Raw genomic sequence first — 23101 nt, forward strand, 5'->3', positions numbered from 1 at the left:
TTACAGAAAAAGCAAAACCTAGGAAAATCCAGAGGATTCAAACGGTAATGATAAGGTATGCTTGGAAGGCATACCGCGCGCCGTGGGTTAGCCAACTGTACATTTTTCTAGCTTTTGTAACAACCATGGAAGATATTTTGTGACTAAGAAGTCGGGGCTTAGAGAGGCTCCGGAGTTTAATAAATGGCAGAGCCCAGCGTTTCTCATTCAAGGACACCTACTAGGGTCTGGCAACACTGCTGGAGGCTACAGCTGTTGGGGGGTGGGAGAGAGCAGTGCTCCTGGCATTTGTGGGCAGAGGTTAGGGCTTCACGGGACAGCCCCCCAGCACAGGCTCACGTCGGCTGAGACGCCGGGTCTGGCTGAGTCCCAGGTGGACTTTGTGCCTTGCTGAGCATCCAGCTTCCAGACGGACCGGGAGACAGCTGAGGCTGTGAAGGTGCGGCGGGAGACACCAGACCACCCAGGGCCGCCGGCTTGCTTAGGCGGAGGGTTCCTCTGATCTGCAGTGTAGACCGTGGGAGCCTGACTCGAAGACAAGCGTTCTAAGGGCACACACGTGTGAGGTGTGCAAAGTGATGACAACTTTTATTCAAAAGGTGAGAAAGTGAACACACACACACACACGCATGAGCAAGGGTGGTCCCACTTGGAGACATGCCCATCGTGAGAAGGCAGTGAGCCAGAAGATTGCCCTAAAGGGGGAGCGATGGGGCGAGGCAGACAGAGAAAGGGCACCCACATGGCACCTCGAGCTGTGGTCTGCAGTGAGAGAGAGCGAGCGAGCAAGCTCTTCTGATGTCAGCCCCTTTTCTGAGGTTGGGGGTGGAACTCTATGACCCCTCTACAATGCCATGTGGCCCTCAGTATCCATATTGGCAACCACCTCTTAGGCCCCGACGGAAGCAGATGCATCCTGGGAAGGAGGCGTTTTGATTGACAAGCAGGAGGCTAGAATTACATCTGGGGGCCTGTGACTTCCAGCTCAGCAGACCCAAACTACCTGCCTGTCCCACATCAAAGGGGTGGGCAGGGAGTGGAAATACATGTAAGCCAAAACCCTCCCGTCATTCAAACAGGCTGTCTGTTTCGTCAGCCCAAGGGCGCTGCCCAGCGTGGTCTCGGATGCAGAAGGCAGGCCGGTGGAGCTGGACAAAAGCCAGCCTTCTCAGCCAGGGAGCTCTGCTCTCTGGCTGCCTCTGGCCGCTGTCTGCCAGCCTGGAGATTGATCGGGAACCGGGGCAGCCCGTGCGGCCCTTATCTCAGCACCCTGTGGCCCGTTGGCTGGGAAGGGCCCGCCAAGTCTGCTCTGTCAGCCCAGCCGCGCTGTCAGCACGTGGAGCTGGGCCAGCGGGCTGGGTGGGGCGGTTGGTACCAGACACCCAGGCCTGTTCCCTGTCCTCCCCCTACTAACAAATGGCTTTGCTGGCGCTGCCGCCACATGGCCCTGGGAGCGCAGACTCCCTGTCGGCCAGACTGCCATTTTTCTGGGCTGGATAGCAGCATGAAACACGGAGGCTGTCTTGGCTGCAGTTGTGTGTAAGCGCTCGCTCACACATTCTCCCCAGCATTAACCAGTCATCAATCAACCTGGGAAGTTTTTCCAAGATCACCCCCAGCGCGGGGCTTTGCTGGAGCAGTCACGGAGTGGAGGCAGAGACAGCCTCAGACCATTCTCAGGGACCTCCCCTCTGCTTGGACCCTAAGACCTGCCCTGGCTTCCACATATGGACCTCTGGGAGGGGGGGTCTCCCCAGGGGGGCCCCACATGCCTCTGTCCTCCCCAGCAGAGCCACACCTCTGTCCACCTGCTCACCTGTTTGCTTCCCTGGCAGGGCTGTGTGTTTGCCTGGAGTGCTCTCGTCCACAGCTGCACCCTTGTGCGTGGCAAGAGGCTTGGTACCTCTGGGTGGGCCAGACCGCATCAGTGACATGAACAACGCTGGCCACGCTATGTGCACAAAAAATCCTGCCCAGTGCTTTACCCAGCTGCCTTCTCACTCTTAGGGGTCTTGGTTTTGAGAAGACTCGAAGGCAAGGGCTGCTCCAATGTATGAGCGAACTTCAGAAGCTCCTGGAAAAATGGAATTAAAAGACTAGTTTATTTTGGCCAGTGCTGCAGCTCACTAGGCTAATCCTCCGCCTTGCGGCGCCGGCACCCCAGGTTCTAGTCCCCGTTGGGGCGCCGGATTCTTTCCTGGTTGCCCCTCTTCCAGGCCAGCTCTCTGCTGTGGCCAGGGAGTGCAGTGGAGGATGGCCCAAGTCCTTGGGCCCTGTACCCCATGGGAGACCAGGAGAAGCACCTGGCTCCTGCCATCGGATCAAGCACGGTGCGCTGGCCACAGCGGCCATTGGGAGGTGAACCAACGGAAAAGGAAGACCTTTCTCTCTCTCTCTCTCGTGCGCGTGCGCTGTCCATTCTACCTGTCAAAAAAAAAAAAAAAAGACTAGTTTATTTTGATGCAAAAAGAATTGAAGTCCTTGCATAATGCTCTCCTTTTCCATGGAGCTTTTGAAGAACCTTCATATGCATGGATATCAAAAATTTTTGCAGCAAAGTCAACTTACATTTTAGTTCCTTCCCCACATACTTTTTGAAGTACACTTGCATGCCTGGGACATGAACAGGAGCTCAAAGGGCTGAATGGGTGCACAAATAAATGGGAGCAATGCGCATACCTGGGCTTGAGACTGTTAGTAGTTTGCTTCCAGAGTCGATCCAAAACAGGCCACCAGAGGCTATACAACTGGGTGTATTTATCAAAACTCACTAAATATTACACTAATTACAGTGACTTTTAATATATAACATAATAATAAGTAATATACATTAATTTCATTTTTTAAAAGATTTTATTTATCTATTTGAGAGGCAAAGTTACAGAGAGAGAGAGAGAGAGACAAAGAGAGGTCTTCCATCCACTGGTTCACTCCCTAAATGGCCACAACAGCCAGAGCTGAGCCGATCTAAAGCCAGGAGCCAGGAGCTTCTTCCAGGTCTGCCACGCGGGTGCAGGGGCCCAAGGACTTGGGCCATCTTCTGCTGCTTTCCCAGGCCATAGCAGAGAGCTGGATTGGAAGTGGAGCAGCAAGGACACATAACAGTGACTGTAGGGGATGCTGGCACCCCAAGGGGAAGCTTAGCTCCCTACGCCAAAGTACAGACCTAAAACTTCTCTTGCTTGAGGGATTTACTTACCCCTCTCCTAACATATTACATCCAACAATAGCATGCATCAAGACCCAGGGACCACTTTTTAGGGTCAGATTTAGTACAGCTTTGTGTTGACAACATGTTTTTATAATTTTTAAAATTTCATCATTTGCAGAAATCTCCAGTGTTCGGCCAAAAATGAATGATAAAGAAGGCAGCGGAGATCATGTATTGGGCCCAAAACAGCAGAGCTGTCAGGGTCTTTTTTCCCCCCCAGTCTGTACCAGCTTACACCCCGAATCTCCCATGGCTGATTCTCCCGTGTTTGGTTTGTTTCGCTGTAGGCTGGAATCACCAGCCTAAGGCAGATTCAGTGAAATGTTAGCAGTGGGAGATTTCTGTGTGTTGCATCAACTTGCAAGTTTGCAGAGTTTTGAACTAGTTAGCATTTCCGGAATTGGCAGTTTCCTGTTGCCGACCCAGTACCCCGGTTTCTCCTCTGAAACCAGGTGATGGCGGGGCCACGTGCCCACGTGGCAGGAGCCAAGGGGTGGCTGCTCTCTCCGAAGGAGCGTGTGCCCTCCAGCCTGCTGGAGTCTGCGCCCTCACTCCCGCTGCTGCCCCGGCTTTTGAGCGCTTTGATTGGCAGCCCCTAGCCTGAGGCGCGGCCAGGTGCGTGCCATGGAGCTTGCCACAGCAAAGCAGGCGGCGGTGACGGCAGAGAGAGAAGCTGCTGAGCAGCGTGGGTCTGCTGGACCTGATCCTGAGTTCCCAGAGCAGAGGGGAGGCTGTCAGGGTCTTGAGAAGTACAGTGTGTCTACAGAGGCGGCAGGGGGCATGGGAGGGTCTGGCTGCTGGTGGACCTGCATTCTGCAACAGGATGGTGTCGGCTGGGACAGGCTATGAGCATGCGCAGGTGAGTGCCTACTTTTCTTCAAGAGCTCCAGGTTCTCACCGATGTCGCTACCGTCTGAGGCTGGGGCAGGGGCCCTGGCTTCGGAAACCTTTCCAGGGAACCTCGGGGGGACACCTCCTCCCACCCTGTGTTGCAGTGGCTTTGAGCCTAGGCTTTATTTCTTTGGGAAGACGCTTCTCGCCGGAGGCAGGTGAGATGCCTTACGTTTCACTCGTTCCTCCTGTGATGAGTTAATGTGCATTAGCTGTGCGGCGCCTCGTCTCGTGTGTGCTAAATTGAATCAGCCGGCTGTCTTCCCGGCCTAAGTAGGATCCTAGAGTCCATTGGCTGGGCAATCACGGTGAGAACTACAGCTGGGCCTTACACCAGGACACTGAGGTTGGCTTTGCGCTTCACGAGGGCCGGGACTGCCTGCCCTTGGGCCTGGAAGTTTCCTGGAGAGCAGAGCTCCTTGGAGCTGCAGATCTAGCAGCCCTGTAAAAGTAAGTGTGGGGTAGGCCGTCTCGCCGGATGTCGCGTGAGAGTGCGCGTTGGCAGGGATGGCGTGGCCTCCGCTGAGTTATGAGACGGCGAGGCCTTCAAGAGTGAGTCTTTTCTCTGGTTGTGCGGTTGCAAATGGCGCCCGTCGAACTACAAGGGGAGTTGCCGCTAGTTACCTCGGACAAGACTGGGAGAGAAATGAGCCCCCTCTGCAGCGGAAGGAAGCGCTGTCTGTTGCTGTGAACACTGGTTTCTCAGCCTGGATCCCCATTAGCATGCACCCTGCCTTCTAATTACACCCTAATTTGCACTGTGCAAACACCTCGTAACAAGCCCTCCACCAGCAGCTTTTCCAATTAGTAGGGAAATCTGTGGCAGATGTGAAATTCGTGGGATGCTGAGAGGAAAATTTTAATTAATTTTTTAGAATTTTGAAGCCCTGTACAAAACCTTCTCATCAGTAGAGACGCCAGGGTAGTTGATGTTCTCGCATCGTGTTGCACTGCGAGTTCTACCCTTTGTGGACCCCGTGTGGACTGGGAGCTGCTTGGGGATTTGATGGGCTGTGAGCTTCCATGGGCACAGCGTGGCTTACGGGGACGGCGAGCCTGCCACTCCGACTGTGTTGGGAGGGATGTCGTGTTTAGTTTCTTCTGCTAAGACAGCCGTCACTATGCTGGGAGCAGGTGAAACGCCTTCCAGGCCACTCGTTACCTTCTGGGATGGATGTGTGTGTGTGTGAATTTCACCTGTGTGAGCCCGGGAATCAGCAGAGACCTTGGCCCATCCCAGCAGAGCGTGAGACCAGCCACAGCCCGAGGGTTTGTCTCCACCAAGGGCGAGAGCCTGGGTCTCTCCCTGTGGCTTCATCTTCTCTCACAGTCCCAAGGCCCCCACCCCCAGGCCCTGGGAGTTGGTGCTGGGAACGTGAGCATGCCCCTTTGAGCACCACCCCCAGAGATGATGGGATGAGCGCCCAGGTTTGATAGGCGTCCAGCTTGAGGGGCCAGCCGCAGGCCCATCTCAGTGTAAGCAGGGACTACAAGAGCTAACGTGGGGAGCGGCGTGTTTAGTCCCCTCTGCAGTAAGAAATGCTAAAGGCAGGTTCCTGTCCCTGCAATGCAGGGCCTGGCATTCTCATGTAGCCTGCGGTGTGAGGGTGTCCCAAGGCCGGAGGCTGCAGCTGCCCGTGTATTCGCCTGTGGCACCCATGTCACCCTAGAGGATACCAGCTGAGGCCTGACATTGGCCTTCTTCTCCCCCTTGACCCCAGCCCCTTCCCCTCCAACAGCTCGCCCACCAGTGTGACGCAGAGTCTGCCCCGCCCCAGAGTAAGAATTCCAGGCCAAGTTCCTCTGGGCGACTCCTTTCTTTGCAGTCGCTTTGGTTTTAATAAAATCTCCATTTCTTGAAGACCAAACCATGTTTCTTGATGGCTGGATCAGAAATCATAACATGAGGGTATGTTGGGAAACTTTGTCGGGAAATGGAATTAAAGAAGGGGTGTATTTGTGTGCACAATCATTTTTGAAATCCATGCAGGTTTCCAGAATTTTCTGAACAACGCTTAGTATTAACGCCGAGAATGGTTCTCAGTCGATGATGCTGAATTGCACTGATGACCCTGGGAGCTTGTCACAGCCCAGGGAGGGGACCCCTCTGACAGTGGAAACAGGGAGGTCTTGACAGGTGACAGTTCAGATCACGCAGTAAGCGGCGTAGCTGGCGCTCAACCCAGGTAATCCTACTCTAGAGGGAAAAGCAGACAAGTGGCGGCACAGCATTGTCCTCCTGGCCCTTGTCCTGTGGAACTGGACACCCCTTCGGGGAAAGGACACACCTTCCACCCCCTCTCGCCCCAGGAGCTCATCCCCCGGGCTGGCTGACACCTACACCGGCCTGGAAGTAACCCCGGAACAGCACGTGGTCCCGGACAGACCTTGCTGGTGGCAGGTCCCCCGGCAGACCCACCCCTCCACACACAGACTCTGCTTGGGACACTTCCCCCGGGTGACTGCTGACTTGGGATCCTGTGTGCACAGGTGTGTGGGCGGGCCCGGCTCTCGGAGGTCGGGGCGATGGCAGAGGCTTTCTGCGGAAATACGGGGCTTCACAGAGCACAGGGCCAGGAGAAAGGACCTGAAGAACATTGTGATTGACAGCAGTACTTGGTGGGATGTGCCGGTCCTTTCCCGCCGTGTTCCTGGTCCTTGGAAACCGGCAAACTGGCTCTGAGTTCACGCAGACTCTGTTCCTAAGGGGTTTTTCAGCTTGCATGCTTTAGCAGGTTTTGCATGAAGAGGCGGAGGGGTGGGGTGGGGGGGACGTACTCTAGGGCTGTGGTTCCCACCTTGGCTGCACCTGACATCAGCTCCGGAGCTTTGATAACCCTCAATGCCAGGTCAAGGCTGCACCAATGAGGTCAGCACTTTGAAGGGTGCAGCCTGGGCTTGCATGGTTTTGGAAGCTCCCCGGGCAATTCCAATATGCAGCCGATTCTGAAAGCCACTTTGAACAGAGAGGTGGACTCCTTTCCTGCCAACTCCTGGCTTTAGAAACCGCAGTCAGTGAGCGCTCTCGCTTGATGCTGTCCTACTGTGCTCTTGGAAGAACAGGCTTGCCTTGCGCTGGAGTTCGCCGTATCTGGCACAGACACAAGGTGTCCTGTGCATGAGCCCTGCCCGAGGACTGGTCATATTCTGTCCTCGCAAGAGCAGCCGGGGAAGGATGGGGACGGAAGGGGAGGAGGAGGAAGAGGAGGAGCCGCTCCTCCTCCCCTTTCAGAGAGGAGGAGACTGAAGCTCAGAAAAACACAGAATTTGCCCAAAGCCAGCCAGCTTCACCGTAACTGGCCCAGGGGCCGATTTGCGCGCATGCGCTGCCCGAGTCCCAGCAGGGCCCCCAAAGACAGTGCAAGTGTGCTTAGCACTGGAGGCCTCGGCTTCGGGGAAACACGGCAACCGCCACAGCGGAGGCCAGAGACGGAGGCGAGAGTTGTCACCAGAGGGAGACAGAGCTTGAGTCATCGGGGCTCTGGCTCAGCGGCGGAGCCACACCGCCCAGAGCCCAGGACAGCTGCGCGGGCGCCCTGGCTTTGGTTTAAGTTCTGCCACCATGTTCCTTCCCCGCCCCTCAGCTCCTCTGTCTGTCTGTCTCTCTCTCCCCTGTCCCTAGGTGTGCAGGCCAAAGAGGGAGGGCTGAGGTCAGCTTCTCTCTCTGCCCTACCACGCCCCTGGAATCTGGCAAGACGCAGGTCCGGAGCTCAGGAATGCCAAGGGCGGAGTCCCCAACCCCTGCCCAGAGCCCTGAGTGCAAAGCCACAGCAAGGGCGGTGGCCGCGGTTGCCGGCTGGGGGGAGCTGGGGGGTTTCTGACCTGGAGCCGTGGTGGCTGCGTCCTCGCTGCCCTCCCCACGGTGGCGGTGGCGTGGGGAGCGGACCCTGTGGCCTCGGGGGCTGGTGGAAGCTGTGCGTCGTGCCCCCGAGCGGTGTCCCGCACAGCTCCCGTCAGCTTGGCCGAGCCTGTCCTGCTGTTTGCCAGCAGATGTGCTGATTCACTTGTTCCCGTCCTAATTCTAGTCCTTGGCGTGCTTTGGAATAGTCTGCAAATTAAGCATCGGGAGAATATTAGAGAGACACAGGGTGGCACGGGTGGGGGCAGGGGGAGTCCTGCGATGGAGTCACAGGATTCGGTGGGCAGGGTTCCCACCCAGGGAGGGAGACCCTCCGGTTCACACCGTGACTGGCTGCTCTTGGGAGAATCCAGCGATGAAGGATTGGGGTGACGGCTTCACTCACGTACCCTCAGTCTATCACTTACTTGTTCAAATACCATTTGGGGAGAATATTTATTTGAAAGGCAGCATGACTGATTGGCTGATTTTTTTTCCAACTACTGGTTCTGTGTCCAAATGACACCAACAGCCAGAGCTGGGCAAAGTTGAAGCCACGGGCTCCATCCTGGTCCCCTGTGTGGGTAGCAGTGGCCAAGCACTTTCGCTGTCTTCCACTGCCGGCCCAGATGGGTGACCAGCGAGCTGGATCAGAAGAGGAGCAGCCAGGAGTCAAACCAGTGCTTCGATGTGGGATGCTGGTATCACAAGAGGGGGCTTTATGCACTGGGCCACAAGGCCCCTCAGTGAGCAGTTTTTGACCATCCCTCATGTGCCAGGAGCTGGGCTAGCTAAGGGGTTAAAAAACCCAATTCGAATGCTCTCAGGGTGCTTAGAGTTCAGAGAGAAGACACAGACAAGAGCTGCCAGTGCTCTGGGAAAGCAAGGGAGTCCTCAGCAGCGAATCCTCAGTGCTGCGGCTGCGCACAGGGTGTGTGTGCATCTGTCCTAGCCAGGAGCTACACACAGTGGGTGTGTATCTGTCCCAGCCAGGGGCTGTGCACAGTGTGTCTGCATCTGTCCCAGCCAGGGGCTGCGCACAGTGTGTGTGTATCTGTCACAGCCAGGGACTGTGCACAGTGTGTGTGCAGCTTCAGTCAGGGGCTGCACACAGTGTGTCTGCATCTGTCACAGCCAGGAGCTGTGCACAGTGTGTCTGCATCTGTCCCAGCCAGGGACTGCGCACAGTGTGTGTGTGTATCTTCATAGCCAGGGACTGCACACAGTGTGTGTGCAGCTTCAGTCAGGGGCTGCACACAGTGTGTCTGCATCTGTCACAGCCAGGAGCTGCGCACAGTGTGTGTGTATCTTCATAGCCAGCGACTGCACACAGTAGGTGTGTATCTGTCACAGCAGAGGCTGCGCACAGTGTGTCTGTATCTTCACAGCAGGGGCTGCACACAGTGTGTCTGCATCTGTCACAACCAGGAGCTGCGCACAGTGTGTGTGTATCTTCATAGCCAGGGACTGCACACAGTAGGTGTGTATCTGTCACAGCAGAGGCTGCGCACAGTGTGTCTGCCTCTTCACAGCAGGGGCTGTGCACAGTGTGTGCTCATCTGTCACAGGGGCTGAAACCAGCGGTCTACAAGTGTGTATCCCGAGTCCTGCTTTCCCCAACACACGCTGGGCCTTTGTCAGCAAGTGTCAAAGGCACCCTGGCCGGGCGTTCTGCTTTAACATCCAATTCCTGCCTGTTCGGATCAGCCTTAGCAATGTTGCCTGCACACTGGACTCTGAGGTCTAATGTGGAAAAACCGAGTTCTCCTTTCATGGAAAGGGCCTGCGAGTCCGTCTGTGCTTCTTACTCTGGGCCTTATTTATCTGTTGGTGGGAGGCTGTCCTTGCTCTGTGGGCAGAGCTGTTTGCTTCCTGCCGTGTCCCTCTTCCAAGGGATATTTCTCCTTCTGCCTCAGTCCATTGATATAAACCACGCTCTGTGGCCCTCTACCGTGACTTAGCTCTGGCGTCTTAACACAGCATGTGTAACTGCCCTGTCCTGGAACAATCTTTCAGGTCAGCGGTAGAATCACTCAGCTCAAGCCGCGCTTCAGATCCTTACTCTAGGGCAGGGATAAGGAACATGTGTTCTGCCAAGGACCACTGGGATAATCATGGCATCATTCGCGGGCCATATGGAAGTATCAACTGAGAACGTGATCTGGTTTGGTTCAACTGAGTTTCAAAGCCCACCTGTGTTGCCTTGGCAGGGCCAGACTAGATGGTGTTACAGGCCATGGTGTTACGGTGTTATGAGGCCCCTAGCCAGGTCTTCCCCATTCTGCTCTAGTCTGAACTTAGGATTTCTGATCCAGGTTACCTGAATTTTCTAAGAACAAAGCTGAAGCCAGCACAGGTCAAGAGTCACCCCGATTGAAGTAGCTTCCCTCGGCATCAGGCATGCTGGTGAGGGGGCACAGTGGCACCCACACTGTGGAATCAGCTGATTGTGGCTGACACCTGTAAGCTGACTGCAAGCTACAAGCTACGGGGGGTGGGGCCTGCCTGGTTAACGGCTGGCGTGCGGTGTACATGCAGCAGGTGCAGGATGGAGTGCAGTCTTGGATCGAGTTGCTAGGATATTTCAGAGCTGTGGATCTGAGTGGGAGAATGTACAGCGTCCACTGAGGGTTTCAGTTCAGATCTCAGTCTGCATACTTACTACTTCACTTCTGCACTGAGAGACCTTCTGCCTTTGAGCTTAGGTTTCTTGTAATAGAATCTTGTCATGTGAACCTGGTGCTCTTAGCAAGCCTTAGAGTCCTCGAGTATTGCTCTGTATCAAGACATCAAGGGAAGAAAGAAAAAAAGTCACCTATGGATAATGTGTTCCTACTCCAACACCAAACACCAGGTGCCCCAGCGTTGAGAGATGCCGAATGATCAACATTACGCAGCAGGTTCTGTGGGGCAGGAATCCAGGCTCAGCTTTGGGTCCCCCGAGATCAGATGCTGCCTCTGACTGGAATCTGGTTCCATGTGCACTGTTCTGCTGCGTGTCATCAGACGCGTGCTGGAACTGACGGGCTTCCGCTGTCCTCTGGACCTCGTGCTTGGTGACGCTTCCTGAGCTTGACCATGAGACATTGACCTCCACGTCCTGGATGTTGTGTCCCTGGAGAAGGTAAATGCAGCCCTCCCATTTGTCAGATAAGCCGACAATCTGAGTACCTCTTCAGGAAGGCTGTTTGGGGGTAGGGAGAGGGGTTCCATGGAGAAATAGAAATCTTGGGCAGTACATGGAGTCAGCCTGTTGCACGGGAACAATAATAATTCATAATAGTAATTAATAGTAGTGAAGGGAGCAGGCAGAGTGGAGGGGTGCTGGGTTGTTGCTGTGGATTCGTTCTGAGAGGAGGAGCATGGTGAGGGCAAGAGGCACAGAGTCACCACACAGACCCCGGGAGCCGGGTGAAAGCGGGCCAAAGTCGAGCAGCCTGCAGACTCATTTATTTCAGTTGGTACAGCAGCTTATATAGCTAAGGCAGCCAATCCGGTCAAGGGGTGGTCTATGCCCTAACCAATCACAGCCTGTTGCCAGGCAGTTTCCGAAGACATCCAATCACAGCCTGTTGCCAAGCAGGCTCCGTTGCCAGGTGGGTTCTGAAGCCATTCCTGAGTAACTGACACTGGCTTGCCAGCAGCCATCTTGGCATGGCCTTCTCATTCCACCACACTGGGTGGAGTCGGAAGGCAGATACCTTCTCTCCACTGGTTTCCAAGTCCCTGTGCTCGTGACCCTTAAGCCCTGGAGGAATCCGAGAGGGCAGTGGGTGAGCCAGCTGTGCGTGCTGGTGCCGGATGTGGACTTGCACCTTTGGCTCCTGCTACAGAGGACAGGAATGAGAATGAGGCAGGGAAGGAGCAGGTGCTCGGAGCCTCACACGTGTCCTTGGCCTGCACGTCTTTATCGCTCATAGCCTGCTCCTTGCCGTGGCCCCCCAGCCCCCTTCCTGGCTTCCCTGCCTTTCTGCTTCCCCCAGCCCCGGTAGCCACCTCCTGCTGCTGCTCCAAACCCAAGCGTGCACTAGGAGCGCTGGTCCTGCACAGCTGAAGGTCTCTTCCTGGACGCCATTCTCAGAGATGCTTTCCCTATTGTCCAAAACAGCGCCACTGTCGCCGTCCATCCGCACACCGCATCCTTAGGCTGCGTTACTTGTCTTCCTAGTACACAGCTCCAGATGTAGCGTCCCTCAACTGGACTGCGGGCTTCTGAGAGCCAGGAGTTGGATTCATTCCCAGCTGAATCCCTGGCATGTGGATCCAGGCCTGGCATGTAGTAGATATGCAATAATTGATGTTGAATAAATGAGCAATGTGTATGCTTCTATGTGCCAGTGGTTTCCATAGAATCTTCTAGAACCCTCCCAGGAGCTTCCAGGAGAGATCCTGTTATGTGGTGGAGCAAACTGGAAATAACCAGCCTGCTTCCTGGTGTGTCTCCTGATGCTGGAAGCAAGCTGGTTATTTCCAGTTTGCTCCCCTGAGATCCTCCTGCAGTCCCCAAGAGGACTGGCTTTCCTACCAGGCGAGGCCGGCGGTTGGTGCTAGGAGTGGAATGCTTGGCAAGCATCTCCTGGCCCGCAGGCCTGCCCGTGCCGCGTCCACAGCCGGAACTCAGGGCTTCAGAGACGGTGCTGTTTGTTCTCACGACTCCACACTGATGAATTCCAGGGTGCAGGCACCATGCCTGCCTGTGGCGTGTGCTGCCTCTGTGAGAGCCGAGAGCTCGCTTTCAGTGTGCTCCCATTTAGGAAGGCTTGTTTGCTCTAGACTGTAGTACCTGGGCATACAGTGGTCACTGAAGATCTGGCCTCGGGAGTTAGATGTCCAGAGATGGTGCGTTTCTGTCTTACAGTGTACGTGAGCATACTTCAGAAAGCTTATGGGGGCTGGGAGAAGGGGGTGCCACCCGTGCTGTGTCATAGAAGGTTAAGCTGCCATCCGCAGCACCAGCATCCCACATCAGAGCTGTTTTGTGTCCCAGCTACTCCACTTGCAATCCAGTTCCCTGCTAATGTGTATGGGAAAGCGGAGGAGGATGGCCCAAGCGCTTGGGCCCCTGTGCCCATCCTGGCTCCTGGGTTTGGCATGGCCCAATCCTGGCCCTTGCAGCCATTTGGGGATTGAACCAATGAATGGAAGATCTCTGTGTCTCTCTTTCCCCTGTCTCTGTAATTATGACTTTTTTAACAATATGCTTTTCTTGCAAACTTTTTGAAGAACTCCCTTATACACAGATTTCAAAAAAATTTTGCGTAAAAGTATACTTAACCTTTTAATGCTAATTCGTACATAGTTTTTGAAGTATCCTTGTATTCCTAAAATTTTGTGTCATCCCTGTTTGATTTGGAGATTGTCTGTGTCACTCTGCTTTAAAAATCAGAGACCGATTTCCTACCCAAATGCCTGCAGCAGTTAGGGCTGGGCCTGTCCAAAGCCAGGAGCCAGAGACTCTACCCAGCTCTCCTCCATGGGTGTTAGGGACCCAGGGACTTGAACCAGCCATCATCTGCTGCCTCCCAAGGTGCCACGTTAGTGGGCAGCTGGAGTGGGAGCAAAGGAGCTGAGACAGAAGCCGGTCCCTGCCATATGGGATGTGGCTTAATCTGCAGTTTCACAGCACCTGCCCCCATGGGTACGTTTTAAACAGAGATCTCTGGAGATTTGTCTATTGGCCTTCCAGTCGCCATTCTTTGGGGCGGGTGGAGAAGGAGAAAATAAAAACAGAGGTGGTGAATTCTTTTTGAAACTTTGCAATTAATTTTCCACTCAGTGAATGCAAAGAATCCTGAAACTCCTTTCTATGATTGTGCTTTGAGCACTCGGATTTCAGCGTGGGCTCGGGACACTCATTCCATCTCCATCTCGGCGGCTGTGTGCCTTGCCCTTTGCTGGCGCCCTTGGTGCCCATGCGAGCACAGAGCAGGGCTCGGGGCTGGGGCAGTTGTCAGCTTCAGTGCTCAGACTAGGTTTCCTCTGGGACTTGGAGGCACAGAGCCGGCGGGGGCTTCGCCCACCACAGTGTCCCTGTGTGGTTGCACTCCTTCCACGGATTCAGCAGTGCCGTGGGAACAAGGGGAAAAGCAGCAGAGAAACCCTCTAAGACTATGTCCAGCCCCTGAAATGCCTTTCTAGCTAAGATAAATAAACGACCAAGAAACATAGAGGAGCCCATTTGAAAGGGAGTGAGGGTGGAATGGGATCAAAGGGGCTGAGATTGAAAGTTAATGATAATCCCTCAGTAATGAGTTTGCTGCAGATGTGCCTGCGCGCTGCTCTCTACAGCCAGCAGAGGGCGCTGTTGCCATGCACATGTGTGTGTTCTGTGCCAGCCTGGCTGAGCTTCAGGTTAATTTTTCTTTCTTGTTTTCTTTTATTTATTTATTTATCTGAAAGCATTACAGAAAGGGAGAGAGTTCTTCCTTCCATTGGTTCACTTCCCAAATGGTCTCAATAGCTGGGACTGTGCCAGGCTGAAGCCAGGAGCCAGGAGCCAGGAGCTTCTTCCAGGTCTCCCACATGGATGCAGGGGTCCGAGGACCTGGGCCATTTTCCACTGCTTTCCCATGCACCTTAGCAGAGAGCTGGATCGGATATGCAGCAGCCGGGGACTCGAGCCGGAACCTATATGGGATGCCGGCATTGCAGGCAGCGGCTTAACCCGCTGCACCACAGCACCGGCCCCCAGATTGGTCTTACTGGAAACAGATTCGACGCAGGGCAGAGTTCTGGGTGAAGATGAAAACCCTGAACTTGGGGTCAGGAGACTTAAGTTTCGACCTGAGCTTTGCCCTTCGGCGAGTGTGTCTCTGAACCCGATTCGGGCCTCTCAAATGCAGGGGAAGCTGAGCTAAGAAGAACATTATCCACTGACATCCTGGGTACCAGACCATGTGCTGGTCACTCCTGTCAGCAGGGGTTCAAATCCAGCCTCTGCAGCACGCTCAGGATCTGCGTGTCTTAGGGCAAGGTACTTATTCTTTTTCAGCCTGAGTTTTCTTGTCTGCATGTGAGAGGTCGTGGATCCTCTATCATAGGATTCTTCCGGGGACTCAGTGAGTTAGCACAGCATCCGGCACCTGTTCACCACTTACTAACCCTCTCCATCCTCATAAGGATCCCCCAGCGTGGTTAATCTCATTTTCCTATTATGTGAGTCACCCATATGGGCGCCGGTTCAAGTCCCGGCTGCTCCACTTCTGATCTAGCTCCCTGCTAACGCACCTGGGAAAGCAGCACAAGATGGCCCAAGTCAGAAAGGCTGGGAGTTTACTTGGGGTGACCCAGCTCCAAGAGGTGTGGCCTGGGCGTGAGCCGGGTGGGGATCCTTGGGCTCCGCTGTGCTGTGTCGGAGGTGGAACACGGTGTGTTGGAACCGTTCAGTCCTTGGGACTGGAACTTGGCGTGGAGGGGGCAGGAGGAGGCAGACGGGCATTCAGCAGCTGCCAGAGCTGAGTGGGGAGGCGTGGAATTGTCTTTGAGAGTTGGAATTTGGATTGGGCTGCCCTGAACCAAGCTCTGGGCAGTGTCTCCTTGGTGGGGTCTACTTTTCACTGACCCTTCCAAACCATGTTGAAACTAACTCCCTGGAAAGAATAGGATAAGCTACCTTTTATCCAAAGAGCTCTTAAAAAGCAACGTGAAGTGCAGGGCTTGTTGAATAAGTGTCTCCCTGGATGTCATTCTGGAAGTTTCTGCCCCACGAATACTTGAGTGACTGATTGATGGGGGCAGAGACAGGGTCTGTGCAGAGAGGGGCTTTTGTGGCAGACCCCCCGTCCCCTCACCGTGTTCTCAGTGTGGGGTGTGGGGGTGCTGGGAGGTGGGAGACCACTTTCTGCCGAGACCCGTCTTGGGGTGGTGGCCACAGCTTTCTGGCTCAGCATCACAGCCATGGCAATGAACCTGAAAGCCTGGAGTGTGAGGCTAAGCTTCCCGGTAATTTTATAAGCACCTAAATCTCTGCTTGACATATTTCAAGTTGTTTCTGGTTTCCTGTCTGAAAAATGACCGGTGTTTTTCTTAGCTTTTTCTGCATATTTTTTTTCTTTGCAATGCTCCTGAAATGGAAGAATGCTCCTGGATGCCCCGCATACCCTCCGTGTCTTCCTGCTGAGGACGTATTTACTGCAGGGCGGCGCTGTGGGGTAGCAGATAAAGCCACAGCCTGCAGTGTCGGCATCCCATATGGGCGCTAGTTCAAGTCCCGGCCGCTCCACTTCTGATCTAGCTCCCTGCTAATGCACCTGGGAAAGCAGCACAGGATGGCCCAAGTCCTTGGGCCCCTGCACCCATGTGGGAGACCATGAAGAAGCTCCTGGCTTTGGCCTGGCCCAGCCCTGGTCATTACTGCCATTTCCAGAGTGAACTAATGAATGGAAGATGTCTCTGTCTCTGTCTGTCTGTCTCTCTCTGTCTGTCTGTCTGTCTTTCTGTAACTTTGTCTTTCAAACAAATCTCTTTAAAAAAAAAAAAAAAGGCATTTGTTGGGATAGTGCCTTTCTCTACTGCCTGAGTCACTGGCTGTGTTTGACTCTTACCTCAACCTATCCCTCCCCAGTCTCCACCGTGAGCATCTGTGTCACACATGTTCATGTGACTGTCACGTATGCACCCTGTTCCACGTACCGTTGCATAGCAAACGCTCCTGAAGCTTGCTGGTGTGCGGCAACCGCACGTAAGTTCGCAGATTGCACAGGTCGGGATTGTTGAAGACGTGAGAGGAGACGGGCCTGAGACCTGCAATGATGTAGGTATCCCATGATGGCTGTGTGTGGTGGTGAGTGCTCCCACTGGCTGGGACCTCAGCTGGCCTCTGGGCTGGAAGATTGGCACAGGGCCTCTGCTGCTGTCCTAGCCACATGTGCCAGTGTGGACTTCCCCTCAGAGTGAGGGAACTTAACATCATGGGAAATGCAATGAAGATACATGTATTTTGGTGCCAGCAATTTGAAAATCCATGCATCTAAGGAATCTTCAAAAAGTTTGTGCAAAGTGCATATCATAATTGAAAAAACTATGCATGGATTTCAAAATTCTTTGGACCAAAGTAAAATCATTCAATTCCATTTATCCATGAACGTTTAGAATATCCTCGTATGGGAGCTGTATTCTGAGAGTCGGCACACCAAGAGAACAAGGGAGAAGTGATGGGATTTTTTTTCTTTGAGAGGTGGAGTTACAGAGAGAGGGAGGGGGAGAGAGACAGAGAGAGAGAGAGAGAGGTCTTCCATCTGCTGGTTCACTCCCCAGATGGCCGCAATGGCCAGAGCTGGAACAATCCAAAGCCAGCAAGCAGCCAGGAGCCAGGAGCTTCTTCCACATCTCCAACATGGATGCAGGGGCCCAAGCACTTGGGCCATCTTCCGCTGTTTTCCTAGGCCATGGCGGAGAGCTGGATTGGAAGAGGAGCAGCTGGGACATGAACCGCCTCCCATATGGGATGCTGGCACTGCAGGCAGAGGCTTAACCTACTACAGACCCACAGCAGTGGCCCCAGTGTTGGAATTCTTATCATCTGGCACTGGAAATGGCATAGCAGCAGTTCCATTATGTTTGGTCAGCCGATCTCCCAGGTTCCAGGAGAAGGAACAGAGACCTGGCACTCAGCAGTGGATGTGCCAGCCGCATTGTCAGGACAGTGTGTGGGGTGTGCAGGGTTGGAACCAGCCCAAGAGAACACCAGCTGCCACACACCTGACACTCAGCTGTGTTCAAAGGCCCACTGTCTTCCTGCCCCTCCGTCTGCCTCCTCCTTATTCCTGACCTCGGCGGATAATGAACACCTTTGTTGTTGGGTCCTGCAGCTTGTCATCAGGGCTGACGTCAGGGTTCCTCTGTTGACAGAGCCGGCCACCTAACACACTTCCCTACCCATTACTCATAGACAAAACCCCCATCCAAATCCACCTGGCTTGTTACCCTGTAGATCTGGCTGGAACCCCTCCTCTCCTGTTGTCCCGGCGGCCTCAGTTCAGGCCATCAGAAGGGGTCCCTGTCTCGCTCCTTGCTTCCAGCTTCCCCCTTGCCTCCAGCCGCACCCCCAAACCATTCCCGGAGCTACTGTCAGTCATTTCCTAAAACACACCGAGCATGGTAACCTTGCGGTGGCTCCCCACACTCAGATTCCCCGCGAGTGAGCAAGCGAGTGCCCGCATGGGCTGCTTCTCCACCTCTGCTCCCTCAGCCCCTCCTGTGGACCCTGGGACCTGCACGGGGCCCTGTGCGGGGCATCCTCCCCCTCTCTCCCCCTCCTCCTCCCTCATCTCCATGGAGCCCCGCCCCCAGGCTGACCTGGCGCTTCCTTTCTGCTCACTTTGTCTTGCTGATTGGCTATGGTTTTGCTATATTCTGATGCCCATCGCTGTGCAGAAAGGAGTGACACTCCAGGCTGGGCAGATTCCTCAGTCCTAGCACCTCCCTGTCTGTTCTCCTGTAGCTGTTCTGTATGTTACTGAACTGACTAGATTTCTAAACTTCTTTGAAAGAATTCTTTGAAAGGCAGAAAGAGAAAGATCGCTCATCTGCTGGTTCAGTCCCCAGATGATGCCTGTAACCGCCGGGGCTTAACCAGACCAAAGCCTGGAGCTGGGAACTCGGTCCGGGTTTCCCATATGAGTGGTAGAGACCTGAGTTCTGGAGGCATCACCCGCTGCATCCCAGCCTGCACGTGAGGAGGAAGCCGCACTCGGGAGTGGAGCGAGGACTTGAACTTGGCCGCTGCAGTGTGGGATGCAGGCATCCCAGGAAGGGTCTTATCTGCTGCCCCAAACGTCCAAACTGTTAGACCCAAAGTAGGTGTTACGGTTTCAGAAGCCATAATGTGATTGTCAGCTTTCAAGAGAGGATCAGAGGTAGGCAGGTGGAGAACTTTGAGTCCCTCGGAAAACGGACCTCCCTCTGCCAGCAAAATAGGAAAGCAGCAAAATCTTTCATGTCAAAAAGAACCTCAGGGTCCTCTCTCCAATTTCTCCACCATAATGAGCGATGCATGCTCTAATTGCCATCACTTCTTTTTTTCCAGCTTTGTCTAATTTTATGTCTTCTTCCTAAAATGAAATTCTCGGGATTCCTGGTAGCAAGGAAGTTGTTTGAAAATTCAAACCAAAAAAGTCTTTTTTTTTTTTTCTCCCAGAATACTTAAATCTTTCTAGAAAGTTCTGATGGCAGTATTTCATATGCCAAAACATGAGCCCGTCTTCAAGGAAAATGTCACCATTTTCATACTTGAGGAACCAGCCATCCACATCCCTGGAAAAGAAAACTTAGCTTTTCAATGCCACAGCCAGTCTCTTTGATCCACAGTCTGTCTTGACAGAAGCGAAGCGTTGAAGAAGGCACTGAGAGTTAGACACAGCTGCCGTTGCTTCCTTCTCTCACCTTGAGAGGAGAGAAGGAAGCGCGGTGGTCTTTGTGTGGCCACCAGCGTTTACCAGGTTCGCCTGCTGGCGAGATGGGGTCTATAGGGTTCCACAGAGGAGCGTCCCTGGAAACTGTTCAGGTCCCTGTCTCCAGGAGAAAGAAGGGAGCCGCGTTATCTTTTTCTATGGCCAATTCCAGCAAGGCTTTAAGTACAATAGGCAGCAGCTGAGTTACTTCTGATGCGAAAGGGAAGGAAAGACCTAGAAGGATACCGGCGGCTTATTAAAAATCCTAAGAGCGCCTGCCTTCCAATGCAAAAATAATATGGATTCTGTAACATTTTGCAAACTATGAACAGAATAAACATCCTCTGTAATCCTACTACCCCACAGTAAACTCTGTTCATGTTTGATGGACAGGCCCATCGACTTCTCACCCCATGTATATTTGTGCCTGATCACACACACACATTTGTCTCATTTGCACGTAACGTGAATGTGTCAACATGAATTCAAACAATGTTAATAAAATGTGTTCATACTCTCTAGACTGGCTTGGAAGCTGGGTTTTAAGCCTTTTCTTAATAAAATAATACTGACAGCTCCTGTCTTATCTCAGTGTTAAAAGGGGAATTTACCAATTCTCTGCTGTTGAGCAGCGATGACATTTTAGTGATAGCGTTTTTGGCACTGGCACTTGGCTGAGAAGGAGCTACCGTGGGTGGAAGTTGGGAGACACAGCATGATCTGATGGCCCTCAGTCCTCGTTCAGAGCTCCTGGCTGGGCTGGCAGGGACCATCAGGTCAGCGTGACAGTCTGCTGGTGTCCCCACCCATCCCTGTCCCCGACCCCCACCCCGGCTCTGTCTCAGCCTCTGCTTCCTTGAGATTCTCCTGATACGTTTCTGCTTTGGACCCCAAGAGGGCTCCTGTTCTGATAGAGCTTGCGTCAGGTTGCCAGATAAAATACAGGGCACCCAGTGGAATATGATTTTCAGGTAAAAGGAAGGCTTTTAAAAAAATATAAGTGTACCGTGTGCGACATTTGGGACGTTCTTATAGAATTCTTAAAAGCAGCCGTTGTTCCTGAAATCCACACCCAACTGGCATTTCTGTGTTGTTCCTCTGCAAAATTCAGCAGTTTTCTTCCACGGCCATCTCTGTGGCCACTGAGTCATGTCATTAAGTAGATCATAGATTGTTGAGAAAAATGGGCTCCAGGTCTCCTATTTCTTTGTTTCCATCTTCAACAGAGGGCTACTAGGTGGGCTCAGGAACCTCATGGAAGACAAAGACATTTTGTGTCATGTGAATGGAAATTCGTACGGGTACCCTTGATTACAGCTGTCTCCATATGTGCTGGTCCTTAGCAACAAATATAAAATCCCATACATAGGTGCTGGACATGAGGTCACACAAAAAGCAAATCCGAGTGTTTATGCTGAGATTGTAGGCGCTGAAATCCTGCAACCCTCCCTCTCTGGCAAGCACATGGTACAATTTTCTCCATTGAAAAATTCCAAGTTTTTATTTAGACACCACCTGGTTGTTAAAATAAATTGACAGGGGTATTCTTTCGTGCGGGAAGCCCCGTGGGCATTTCTGAGCTGAATGGAAGATAATGATGAGATTCTCATTATCTCCGTTGACCATCACAGCTTTGTAGAAGGGGAACTCTCTTGGGGATAAAATTGAGGTTAAATGACTGAGTTTAAGGGAAGCTCCCTGTAAGCCTAGCCATGTGCTGGTTGGGCAATTTCCTAGAAATATGCTTCGAGGTCTGCTCTATCCCACCTTGAGCGTTTCAGCTATTCACACTGCATTTTACAGATGTTGGGAGGAAGCCAGAAGCAGCCCTGCCAGCCCCACTGTGGAGTGTCTGTCTAGCACCCTGGGGATTGGTCTCCTCTGAGCAGATTGTTTAGCTCTGTTGTCAATTGTAACAGAAAAACAGGATTTCCTTCTTCCTTATCAATATGCGTGACCCAGCTTGAAAAATGCATGCAGGATACTCACTGCCTACATCACGGAACCTGGGTTCGAGTCCCACCATTGCTTCCTGACCCCAGTTTCCTCCCAGTGTAGACCTTGAGAGGTAGCCATGGAAGCTCACGTAGTGGGGTTCCTGCCCGCTTGGGAGATGTGGATAGAGTTCTTGGCTCAGCCTGCTATATTTCAGGAACTAGCAGATATGAGTTTTTATCTCTCTCCTCAAATAAATAAAAGTTAGAAAAATTCCAATGGACCATAAATTCCTGAAGGATAAAGTATGGGGCATAAAGACTTAGATTACAGATCTTCCAAGTGGGCATTACTCTCCACACAACTCCTTTACGTAGCATCACACCCTTTAAGATCAGTTGTCTGTAGCCACTCCCATCTTCCAACACCCAGGATCCCATATTCAGAGTCATCGGACAACTGGCATTTTCTTTGAACGTGTTCTGCTTCCGTTGATGTCGTTTTCCATGTCTTCAATGCCTTTCTCTTCCATTACTGCAGTTGGACAAATTCCACTCACCGTGCAACTGAGCTCTGCGTTGTTAGTAGTGAAGAGTTGAGTCTTAGCTGAGAGATCGGACTTTAGTTTCTGGGTGACAACCTCTGGGGCCTCAGAGTGTTGTGCCTGTTATTGGGGCCAAGGATCATGCAGGGTTGTCTAACATTATGGTTTAGGGTATAAGGTGATCACATCACACAGTGTTCAGAGTGGGGACCTACAACACAGTGTAGGATGGAGGCTTTGACTCGCATGGCAGCAGTTGAAAACTGAGATGAACCGTGCTTGCAGTCAGTCAACTCACTGTATGACCAGCCCCGATGAGTACTCTGCAAGGGTTCAGTTCCCTGGTTGGCCATCCACCATGCCACACTCCAGTGCTAGGAAGGAGAGACTGTCCGTGACTCAACAGGGAGAGGACGGGGCGTCTTTGAGCCTGATATGTATGCTGATACGTGTGCTGCGTGTGCCTCTTCCTTCTGCTGTTTTTACCCTACATTCTTGTCCTATAACACACCAAACCATGGGTCTTAAAGCTTCCAGGGAGCTGTGTGAGTTCTAGAGAACTGTCCCATTGAAGGGTGGTTTTCGTCGTCCCCGGAACCTGCAGTTGGAGTCAGAGCGAGGACAGGTTTTCATGCTTGGGTTCCCTCTAACTTCACAGTGGATTGAGACTGCCCTGAGCCTCTTCTCTGAGGCCTGCACTTGCTCACACCATCTTGTAACACTTAACACTTTACACTGCGACTTGTGATTGTGTTGGCTTCCTATTGCTGCTGTGACAAATCCCTACAATCCCAGTCGCTTAAGGCAACACATTTATGACTTCAGTGTTGGAGGTCAGAACGCCATAGTGGGCTCCACTGGGCTGAAGTCAAGGTGTCAGCAGGGTGGTGCTCCTTGTAAGTGCTCTGGGAGAGAATCTGTCCATTGCTTGTTGGAGCTTCTAGAGGCCCCATGACTTCTCGCTTGGGAGCCCTTCTTCTGTCTTCATGGATAGCAACTGAACATCTTCAGGTTTCTCTCCTGGACCCCTGCTCTTACACCGGGCCCCTCCAGATACCCCAGGGCACTCTTTCAACCTCAAGAGTCTTAGTCATCTTCACATAGTCCCTTGGCCACCAAGATAATATATTCACAGTTTGGGGAGTTTCGGACGTGGATGTCTGGGCCTGGCAACGTTTCCACTCATCACAACGCGATCATAAACCTCTTATTTGTGTTAAAGTAGCTAACAGATTACGATCATTTACCTAGGAATTGTTGGGACCCCTTAATCTGTAATGGTGGCTATAGGG

At 52.9% G+C, this 23101-nt stretch overlaps 1 protein-coding gene and 1 long non-coding RNA gene across 11 annotated transcripts in view; one reads left to right on the forward strand and one right to left on the reverse strand.

Moving 5' to 3' along the window:
• LOC149126021 (uncharacterized) overlaps nt 1-8078 on the reverse strand; it is a 32544-nt gene extending 24466 nt beyond the window's left edge. The window contains exons 1-2 of the long non-coding RNA XR_016235225.1: nt 7925-8078; nt 1817-2424 (exon numbers count right to left, since the gene is read on the reverse strand). This is a non-coding gene — a long non-coding RNA (uncharacterized LOC149126021). The remainder of the gene's footprint in view (nt 1-1816; nt 2425-7924) is intronic.
• The window catches only part of LOC127490640 (uncharacterized), a 137979-nt gene continuing 117744 nt past the window's right edge, over nt 2867-23101 (forward strand). For 3 of the 10 annotated variants that reach the window (XR_016235222.1, XR_016235221.1, XM_089334864.1), the window contains exon 1: nt 4285-4552. Coding sequence is in view for 2 of the 10 variants with exons in the window: in XM_089334865.1 (XP_089190991.1) it covers nt 4035-4070 (36 nt within the window). In the remaining 8 variants the exon portion in view is untranslated. Of the gene's footprint in view, nt 4071-4280; nt 4553-23101 lie in introns of those variants that run through there. The other 7 variants (XM_089334865.1, XM_089334859.1, XM_089334860.1 and 4 more) reach the window with 5 other exon arrangements.

Source organism: Oryctolagus cuniculus, chromosome 6 (assembly GCF_051225735.1).
Source record: "Oryctolagus cuniculus isolate XC-2025 breed Fujian yellow rabbit chromosome 6, ASM5122573v1, whole genome shotgun sequence".
Lineage (NCBI taxonomy): Eukaryota > Metazoa > Chordata > Mammalia > Lagomorpha > Leporidae > Oryctolagus > Oryctolagus cuniculus.